The 11,738-nt window shown below is 33.6% G+C and overlaps 1 protein-coding gene across 1 annotated transcript in view; it reads right to left on the reverse strand.

Moving 5' to 3' along the window:
• The window catches only part of LOC109823378, a 25,514-nt gene that overhangs the window by 2,405 nt on the left and 11,371 nt on the right, over window positions 1–11,738 (reverse strand). Inside the window, 1 exon segment of the mRNA XM_020389652.1 lies at window positions 6,420–6,433. Within this exon segment, the coding sequence (XP_020245241.1) occupies window positions 6,420–6,433 (14 nt within the window).

Genomic DNA, 11,738 nt, shown 5'->3' on the forward strand with positions numbered 1-11,738 from the left:
AGAGAGAGAGAGAGAGAGAGAGAGAGAGAAAGAAATTAAAGTAATTTTGATAAAAAAAAGTCAACAACAAATGGATTTTGGTTGTTATTGAAAGTAAGTATACCTTAAAAATGGTTCCCGTATAAATTAAAGAACAAAAGTGGTTCATGTATTACACCACTATTATAAAAAGTATATATATATATATATGAGAAAAATAGGTATGCTTGGTACCAAGCACAAATTTGGTGCTTGATAGTGCGGTGATATATTCCCATCCACTCATTTTGGTAAGCACAAGTTTGAAAAAACCTTTCTATGGTCAATATTAACTTTCACTATTTTGAATATGTCATTTATATCTATCCTAATCATGGTGAATTATCTATACCTTGACAATTTAAAAAATAATATTAATAAAATATATAAAATATCTTTGTGGTATTAGTTTGTTAAGATAAACAAATTATACGTAGATAACATATTATAATAGATGAAGTATTGCAAAAAAACCTAAAAAGTTTTAAAACTACATAAAATACCCTAAAAGTTCAAAATTATAAAAACCATCACAACGTAACAAATATGAAAAGAAATTAACACCACTTTGTGAAGCATTTAAAATTTGCAATTAATACCTTAATGTCTCAAAAATCATAGAAACACTCTCAAAAGTTTAAATTACAAACAAGCACCCTAAGATCAGGAGTTACAATTTGAAAACTTTCATGTAGAACGATGAATGTTACAATCTGACGACCTTGATAACAACCGATGAAAGGTCTAATTCAATAGCCTTCACAATCAATATCGGGAGTTACAATCTGATGACTCTTATATTTTCAAGGAGCCAAGACAAAGGTTACCGGATGACGATTTTTGCAAGGCTCTAGCAAAAGAGACTAAAAATTGACGGTCTCTTCAAATCAAAACGCAGATATGTCTCAAACCGTAAGAAATTTGGCAAAACGAATGGGAGAAAACCGAACCCTTTGGGTTGGTTTGGTCGGCTTCGTCTTGTCGAAATAGTCGATTTTCATATATAATTTGTCTAATTCCATCTTACGGTTTGAAAGTTATGACCTGTTATTCGCAGCAAGTTATGCTCTGAAGTCTGTCTGTAAGACTGGACTTCGCCTGAACATGAGACTTTGCCTGAAGCTCGCCAGAGTCTCGCCTCTACGTTCTATAGTGAAAACGACGCAACCACTGCGTAATCTATCTGCAAACGTAGCTCAAACCCAGCCGCAAACGCAACTCAAACCCAGCCGCAAACGTAGCTTCCAAATGCTGCCAACGCAGCTTCCATACGTTGCAAATGTAGCTTCCAAACACTACAAATGCAATTTTCAGACGTTGTAAAAGCAGCTTCCTAATGTTGCGTTCGAACGCAGAATTCGTTCCTAGCAACATAGAACCTGCGTTTGACTCGTCCAAACACGAGTTGAACGGTGCCAGAAACCATTTTCTCCCCACGATTTGAGGGATTTCTGCCCCATTTAGGAGCGGATTAAGTGGGCGGTACACCCCTTAATCTCCTATAAATAGCTAAAATTTTAGCTTAAGAGAGGATGAGATTTGGGGAAATGAGGGCAATTTTGCAAAGAGGGGATTTGGCAGAGGCTTTTGGGATCTTCGGTAATCTTGGAGCTTCGATAATCTTGAGCAATCATTCTTGGAGATTCTGAACCTTTGGAGCAAGATCTTGATTATAAACCGATTTTCGGTTAAATCAATTAACTCTTTTACAGAGTTTAAACTCGCACTGAGTTATTAAACTCGTTAAGAGTTATTTTCAAACTTGCCACGCAAGTTCGTCCAAGACTTCGAGTCAAGAGGTAAAGACAACGTTCCACGAGGTGAAGAGTTCGGATCGTCAACGGAAAACAAACTCGACACGAACATCGAGGGAGGCATTCCATCGACACCAAGAAGAACTCAGGTTAAACAAAGGGAAAAGTCTCCGTCGATTTTTCTCTCTTTTGTAAATCGGGAATCCGATCGAGAAGATTTATGATTTCTTTTTCTAAGTCTGTTAGAGAGAAATTATATTGAGAGAATTATAATTAATTCTTTTTCTAAGTCTGTTAGAGAGAATAATACAAATTCGATTCTCCATTTTCTTCTTCAATTTTTCCACAAAATAAAGTATTGCAAAAAGATCCTAAAAAGTTTTAAAATTACACAAATTACCCTAAAAAGTTCAAAATTATAAAAATCATCCCAACGTAACAAATATAAAATCAAGAAATTAACACCAGTTTGTAAAGAATTAAAATTTGCAGTTAACACCTTAATGTCTCAAAAATCATAGAAACACCATCAAAAGTTCAAAATTACAAACGAGCACTCTAAGATTCTAAAATTTCAAAACTTACAAACAATATAAATGAATTCAATCGATTACCATGATGCACTTGAAAATTTCTGATATTTTAAAACTTAAAACAAAAAACATAAAATCAAGAAATTAACATCAGCCTCTGAAGAATTTAGAATTTTCAATTAACACCCTCAATATCTCAAATATTATAGAAACACCACTCAAAAGTTTAAATTATAAAAACCATCCTAAATTCTAAAATTTTAAAATTTGCAAAAAACAAAAGATGAAATCAAGAGATTACCCTCAGGCACCTAAAATTTTAAAATTTACTCAAATTAACCTCAAAGCTACAAAAATTATAAAAAAACTCCTTTAAAATTTAAAAATTACAAAAACTCTAAAATTTAAATAATTTATAACTAGTAGATATCAAATCTAGAAATTATTGGAAGCCCGCTAAAATTTGAATTTTTTAAAAAATTAACTATAATTTTAAAAATTCCAAAAAGCACCCTTAAAACTTTAGAGTTGGAAGAAATATCCTGATATTTAAAAATTACTACCGATATATGAAACATAGAAGTTACAACTACCAAACTTAAAAGTAATTTTTTTAATAAACACTCCTAAAGTTTTAAAATTTACAAATCACAACCTCAAAGTTCAAAACCAAAAAAAGGGAAATTTTTTTAAAACTTGGCAAAGAAATGTATAATTGCTTAGTGTTCTTCCATCAAGAATATATATATTTAACATTAACTTTTAGCTTATTGGTTTTAAATACATTAACTTTTAGCTTATTGGTTTTAAATATTCAACTTCCTTGTATAACACTATCTCAATATTTTTTATTTTTACAATACTGTACTTTCTCAAGTAAAGCATGGTTTCATGTCAGTTAAAATAATATAAAAATTTAAATTAGCTTCAAATTATATTTGTTTTCTGTCAATTCAAATATCAACATGAAAACTTAAATTAGGTATAACTTAATTAAACAAACATCAAAGAAAATAAATAATTGCAATAATAAAGTTTAGAGATAAAAGTAAGCACAAACTATTAAAGTTAACTGAGGAACAAATTGACAAAAGTGATTACAAACTATTAAAGTGGAACTGAGGAACAAATTTTAGTTAGAAAATATATCAAAAATACTTAATCATGATATTTAACCACGTGACCAGGGCTACAGGTATACACGTAGAATTACATAGAACTTAAAATTGGAACTGGGATAATCTATAAGATAAAATTTTAAGGTGTTAGTCATATAAACCTAAAACTAGAACAAAATTTTACAGTGTTAGTCAAGTAGAACTCTAACAAAACTAGAATTGGGATAATGATATAGAATTATCCCACTTTTTTATTTTTCTATACAAAAAGGAGAGTTCTAGTCTCTCAAATTATTCCAAGTTTTAGCTTGAAACTAGGTGGTAAAAAACTAGAACTCATATTTATTTTGTTATTTTTTATTTTTATATTTTTTCTTTACTTCTTTCCTATTATGGGTATCATCATCATTAGATCATCATTATAAAAATAATTGTTAATATCTTATAGTCTAACCAAAAGTTATTTAATAGTAAGACCAGGGCTACAGGTATACACGTAGAATTACATAGAACTTAAAATTGGAACTGGGATAATCTATAAGATAAAATTTTAAGGTGTTAGTCATATAAACCTAAAACTAGAACAAAATTTTACAGTGTTAGTCAAGTAGAACTCTAACAAAACTAGAATTGGGATAATGATATAGAATTATCCCACTTTTTTATTTTTCTATACAAAAAGGAGAGTTCTAGTCTCTCAAATTATTCCAAGTTTTAGCTTGGAACTAGGGGGGTTAGTCACCTAGAACTTAGAATTAGAACTGAGATAATATGTGGGATAAATGTTTAAGGTGTTAGTCACATAGAACTAAATCTAGAATAAAATTTTACAGTGTTAGTCAAGTAGAACTCTAACAAAACTAGAATTAGGATAATGGTACAAAATTATCCCACTTTTTTTATTTTTCTATACAAAAATGAGAGTTCTAATCTCTCAAATTATTCCAAGTTTTAGCTTGGAACTAGGTGATAAAAAACTAGAACTCATATTTATTTTGTTATTTTTTATTTTTTATATTTCTTTTTTTTCTTTACTTCTTTCCTATTATGGTTATCACCATCATTAGACCATCATTATAATAATAATTGTCAATATCTTATAGTCTAACCAAAAGTTATTTAATAGTAAAGAACATTCTTGTAAGCAATTATCAATCAATAATAGTAAGTTTAAAATACATAATTAGTATTTATATCTTCAAAATACATAAATATATATTTCGTGATTATAAAATTTATCCCATGTTATTTTATCAAAATATCCGCTTTACAAAATTGTTCCTATTTATCCCACAAAAATATCCCACTACCAAAAATTATTTCATTTTAACAATTATCCCATTTTGTATGAAAATGTTCAAATTAATTGACTAACACCCCCTAGGTGGTAAAAAACTAGAACTCATATATTATTTTATTTTTTTATTTTTTATATTTCTTTTTTTCTTTACTTCTTTCCTATTATGGTTATCATCATCATTAGACCATCATTATAATAATAATTTTTAATATCTTATAGTCTAACCATAAAGTTATTTAATAGTAAAGAACATTCTTGTAAGCAATTATCAATCAATAATAATAAGTTTAAAATACACAAATAGTATTTAAATCTTCAAAATAATTATATATATATATATATATTTATAAAAATTTATCCCACATTATTTTATCAAAATATATCGTTTCACAAAATTGTTCCTATTTATCCCACTAGCGAAAAATTATTTTACTTTAACAATTATCTCATTTTGCATGAAAATGTCCCAATTGACTAACACCCCCTTGGACATATTTAGCAAATCGACGAATCAGAGGGTTAGCCTATTCAATCCATTAGATACCGTAACTCCAACAAATTAATATGTCAAAATCCTTCTCCTTGGCCAAAGCTTCTTGAGAGAACTTGTCAGTGTACTAAAGTATCAATTGCAGCGATGTCTCAATCAACAATTTCTGCAATTTTCTTCCTCCTCTTGCTATTCACCTTCTCCCCCTCACGATTAATCCAATCTTTCCCGATGAAACTCAAGACTCATCTACTCGAAAATGTGAAGTGTGTCATGTTTTGCAAATGCAACTGTGGCTTTCACCGAAACTTCGAAAAATGTCAAGGATTTGCTGTTAGATCTAATAAAAACTTGAGATCTAAAACCATAAAGTCATGATTGAATTCAAAGAGATTAAAAAGAATCAAAAGGTGCGGAAGCATATACCTGAATCCATTGAAGAAAACTTGATTAGGGTTTTGATGATCTTCTAACCTTAGGGTTTCTCTCTTATGGATCTCTTTAGATGGGGATAAGAGAATGAGAGTGGTTAACCCTAGATTAGGGACCATAACCCCTTATATATAGGTGTTGTACATTTGTAATTTGGCCCCTCATCAAATTACAATTACAACCTGGTATCTACACATATAACCCCCATGATTTATTTAAATACCTATTAACCCAAATTGATTGATCACTTTAAGTGGGTTATCCTTAAAGATAGTAATACACATTGATTAATCATATGTGCCCACAAATAGATTTAATTAGATTTAAATCCAACAATCTCCCACTTGGGCACCATATGATTCCTTAAATTGTGTATAACCTTATGAGCTCAAAATTACTATCATTAAAAAGATATTTCCAAACAATCTCGTCCATTGACTATATCAATATAGGATCAAAGCGGCCTTTGTCACATTTATCGTGACTCGACCCATCAATGGTCACATATACCAATACAATCAAACGACATAGATCAATCATGGATGTGCAGCATGAAAATTACATGCAATGTGATCAATACATGTCTATTTTCAACTGGTCCTCCTTTAGTGAGGTCAAAACCAAACATAATGTAACAGAGTGTCTTAACTGAATACTTTATTCTGATCAGACAATACAACCAAACACAAAGCACCAGAAAATTATAAACTCCCACTAAATCAGGATATCCTTGAATAACACCACACCCATATGAGTAGTATGCTCATGAAAGACCTTGGATGGCAATCCTTTAGTAAGAGGATCTGCTATCATGGAGTTTGTCCCAATGTGCTCTATAGATATCTGTCCACTCTGTACCCTTTCTTTTACAACCAGGAACTTAATATCAATATGTTTTGACTTAGTTGAGCTCCTGTTGTTATTGGAATACATTACTGCAGATTTATTGTCACAATATAACCTTAGTGGTCTTTCAACATTTTCCAAAATGCGCAGTCCCGTGACAAAATTTCGCAGCCATATTCCCTGATTGGATGCCTCATAGCAAGCTACAAATTCTGCTGCCATAGTGGAGGAAGCTACTAGTGTTTGTTTGACACTTTTCCATGATATAGCTCCTCCTGCTAACATATAAATGTAGCCTGATGTAGACTTCCTGCTATCTTGGCATCCAGCAAAATCAGAGTCCGAATACCCAATGACCTCTAATTTCTCTGATTTTCTGTATGTGAGCATGTAATCTTTTGTTTTCTGAAGATACCTCATAACCCTTTTGACTGCTATCCAATGATCCATACCAGGGTTGCTTAAGTATCTGCCTAACATCCCAACAATGTACGCAATATCTGGACGCGTACATACCTGAGCATACATTAAACTTCCTACAGCCGAAGCATAAGGAATCTTCTGCATTTCCTGAATTTCAAGGTTGCCTTTAAGGGCACTGATTTAGACTAAACTTGTCTCCTAGGGCACTGATTGAGACTAAACTTGTCTCCTTTAGCAACAGGGGTGTCACCTGGTCTGCAATCTTGCATGCCAAACCTTTTAAGTACCTTATCGATATAGCTCTTTTGTGATAATCCAAGAATACCCCGAGAGCGATCTCGATGTATCTGGATCCCTAATATAAAAGAGGCGTCCCGAAGATCTTTCATCTCAAAATTCTTTGATAGAAATCTCTTGGTTTCGTGCAACATGCCTATATCATTAGTGGCAAGCAATATGTCATCAACATACAGAACCAGAAAAATATACTTACTCCCACTGAACTTGTGATATACACAGTCATCAACAATGTTCATCTCAAAACCGAACGAGATAACTATTTGTTGAAACTTATGATACCATTGACGAGGAGCTTGCTTGAGTCCATAGATGGATTTCCTTAATTTGCAGACCATATTCTTTGGGTCTCCCGACACAAAGTTTTCTGGTTGCACCATATAGATCATCTCATCAATGTCTCCATTGAGAAATGCAGTCTTAACATTCATCTGATGTAACTCAAGATCATAATGAGCAACAAGTGCCATGATTGTTCTGAAAGAGTCTTTCAATGAAACCGGAGAGAAAGTCTCTGTATAATCAATACCTTCCTTTTGAGTATAATCTTTAGCCACAAGACGTGCCTTATACCTCTCCACATTACCATTTGTATCCCGCTTAGTTTTAAAAATCCATTTACAACCAATTGGTTTTGCACCTTCTGGTAACGGGACAAGTTCCCAAACCTTATTGTCTTGCATAGACTTGTACTCTTCATTCATGGCATCAATCCACTGTTGAGAGTTAGAACTTTTCATGGCCTGAGAGAAGTTGATTGGATCATCTTCCAACATTCCACTACTTTCCTCATATTCTTGGAGAAATACAATATAATCATCCGGAATAGCATTTCTCCTTTCTCTCGTGGATCTCCTTAATGGCACTGGTTCTTGAGGTTGTTGAGTTTGTTCTTCTGGAACAGGGAGTTGTTCAACATTATCATATTGAGGTTCCGGATTTACTTCTTGAGCAACAACAGGTATAGGAACCTGAATATTGTCAAAAGTAACTGTATGGATTGGATCTGAAGCCAATTCCTCCTCAAAACTAATGTTTCTAACCTTATTTCTCCCCCAAAACTCAACATCCTCAAAGAATGTTGATGTTCCCGTCTTAAAAATAATCCTTAGTATGGGATCATAAAACTTATAGCCCCTAGAGCGTTCAGAGTACCCAATAAAGTAGCTGCTAAATGTTTTGAAGTCCAATTTCTTTTTATTTGGCCTATAAGACCTTGCCTCAGCTGGACATCCCCAAATATGTAAATGCTTTAAACTGGGCTTTCGACCAGTCTAAAGCTCATAAGGTATTTTAGCAACTACTTTACTTGGTACTCTATTCAGAATGTAAGCTGCTGTCTTTAGTGCTTCTCCCCAGAGAGACTTTGGTAAAGAAGAATAAGAGATCATACTTCTTATTTAATTTACATTTAGTACCACGTGATTCCACATGCAAGGATTCATTATAAGAAGCAGTTGTATCAAGCAAATATAGGTTGTCACAAGTACTCAAGTAACCAGTTCCTACAATAATTGAATTAAAAGATAAATTAAATTGATTGTTTCCAAATGAACAAGAGTAACCTGATTTGTCCAATACAGAAAATGAAATCAAATTCCGTCTAAAAGACGGTACTACAAAAGTATCTTTTAAATCCAAATATGAACCAGTTCCTAACAGCAACCTAAAGTGCCCAATTGCTTCTACATCTACTGACTGACCATCGCCCACAAAGATGTATCTTTCACCATCATTTGGCTTCCGGTAGCTCAGGCAGCCCCTTCTTAGCACGCCAGGCGTGATATTTGGTACAATCCTTCTTTACGTGTCCAGACTTGTTGCAGAAGAAACAACCCTGACCATCCTTATGTTGTTTCTTCTGAACAGGACCCTTAGCAGCTTCATTATCATTCTTTCTTTTCTTGCCCTTATCCTTAGAGGCATAGACCAAATGAGCACTTTCAGTCTTATCTTGCTTCAACCTGTCTTCTTCTTGCACACAGTATGAAATGAGCTCATTTAGATTCCATTTCTCCTTTTGACAGTTATAACTGACCTTAAACTGATTGAATTGTGCAGGAAGAGACAACAGAACCAGATGTACCAATAACTCATCACAAAGATCGAGTTTAAGTACCTTAAGCTTTGAAGCAATATGAGACATTTTCATAATGTACTCCCTGATATTTCCTTTGCCCTTATACTTCATTGAAATCAAGCGAGCTAAAAGTGTGCTTGTTTCTACCTTATCGTTTTTCGCAAAACGCTTCTCAATTTCGGCAAGGAAATCTTTAGCCTTAGTAATCCCTTCGGATTCTATGCCCCTGAAGGCTTCCGGAACGCCGCGCTTAATGATCATAAGACTCATGCGATTTGAACGCTCCCACTTCTCATGCTCCTTCTTTGCATCAGGAGTGCTATCCGCATTGAGAGGTTGGGGTTGTTCAGTTCTTAATGCATAGTCAAGATCCATGCAGCCAAGAACAATTAATATGTTCTCTTTCCAAACCTTGAAGTTTGTCCCATTTAGCATGGGAATTGAGTTGATGTTAGCAGAAATTGTTGCAGCAGATGCATTAGCTGAAATAAAACAAAAAATGCTCACATCAATAACCATAATCAATAAAATTCAAATAATGACAATCCCCATCCAAGATACCGGCACAACATTAATATCAAGTCTTTGGACAGTAATATTAACTTGTAAGTGATACCTTGTTGCAATGATCAAACATTGACAATAACTCATGTCAAATAATGAAACTATCTTTGGATCGATTCATTATTCACATGTAAACCTTATAATTGTCACACGCTTATCATCGCAGATGTGTATACAGTCTAAATAAATATTAACCTTCCTTTGGGCCGATTAAATATTTACACGAAAGCATACACACAAACATCTCACATTCCTCATGAACAATCTACACAAGAGAGGTTACTTTGGCAACTTCTTGTTTCAATTAATCAAAGGTTCAACTTGAGAATGAACGCGAGGTTCGTTAAAAAAATGAACGCGAGGTTCGACTGAAGTACGAACGCGAGGTTCGACTGAAGGACGAACGCGAGGTTCGACTGAAGTCCGAACGCGAGGTTCGACTGAAGCACGAACGCGAGGTTCGACTGAAAATGAACGTGATGTTCGACCTGAGAATGAACGCAACGTTCAACGAACGCAACGTTCGACGAACGCATGTTTCATTAGAGAACGAACGTGGGTTCGTTTGAGAACGAACTCAGGGTTCGTTTGAGAACGAGCTCAAGGTTCGTTTGAAGCTTTCAAGCCTCGCCAAAAATTGAGGTAACCACCTCCTTAATTTGCAAGCCTTGCCAAAAATTGAGGTAACCACCTCCTTAAATTGAGGTAACCACCTCCTTAATTTCCGCACGTTTTCACGCGCACGAACCCCTTGAGGGTTTAATCTGAAACCGCCGCCGCTGAATCAACTCCGACGAGGAGTTTTGGAGATTGACGACAAATCAAAAAAATCCCAAAAAAAGATAATTATTTTTCTGTCGTTTTTTTTTGAACTCAAATCATTTAGATCCAAACCTCAAAAATTGAATCAAACACAAAAGGAATGAACTTTAGAGTTCATAAATGCTACAGATCCAAAAATCGATAGAAAAACCAAACAACATGAGAATTTTACTATTCATCCGAAAATAAAAATCTTTACTGTTCATCCGAAAATATATTTTTACTGTTCACCCGAAAATAAAAAATTTCCGTGCACAAAAAATAAAACGGTTACTGTTCATCCGAAAATAAGAAACTTTACTGTTTATCCGTTAACGGATCCGAATCAAACACAAATTAAGATCAAAGAACCCTAATTTTAATCTTAATCTCTTAGAACAAATCAAAGGTGGCTCTGATACCACTGGTTAGATCTAATAAAAACTTGAGATCTAAAACCATAAAGCCATGATTGAATTCAAAGAGATTAACAATAATCAAAAGGTGCGGAAGCATACACCTGAATCCATTGAAGAAAACTTGATTAGGGTTTTGATGATCTTCTAACCTTAGGGTTTCTCTCTTATGGATCTCTTTAGATGGAGATAAGAGAATGAGAGTGGTTAACCCTAGATTAGGGACCATAACCCCTTATATATATGTGTTGTACATTTGTAATTTGGCCCCTCATCAAATTACAATTACAATCTGGTATCTGCACATATAACCCCCATGATTTATTTAAATACCTATTAATCCAAAATGATTGATCACTTTAAGTGGGTTATCCTTAAAGATAGTAATACACATTGATTAATCATATGTGCCCACAAATAGATTTAATTAGATTTAAATCCAACATTTGCTATAGTCATCCCAGAGTGAAAGACGTTTAATCAAGTGGTGTCCTTTGCATACACGAAGGTATGGTTTCTTGCAACTGCAGAAGCAGGGAGTGAAGCTTGATGGATTCGCAGCAGGACTATACCATAATTTACTATGTGAAGATGTTGAATGTAGTATGATTCTTGATATGATGCTTCAGGAGGCAAGGGACGAACTGTAGATTACCGTTTATTTAA

This window comes from Asparagus officinalis, chromosome 9 (genome assembly GCF_001876935.1).
Source record: "Asparagus officinalis chromosome 9, Aspof.V1, whole genome shotgun sequence".
NCBI classification, from domain to species: domain Eukaryota; kingdom Viridiplantae; phylum Streptophyta; class Magnoliopsida; order Asparagales; family Asparagaceae; genus Asparagus; species Asparagus officinalis.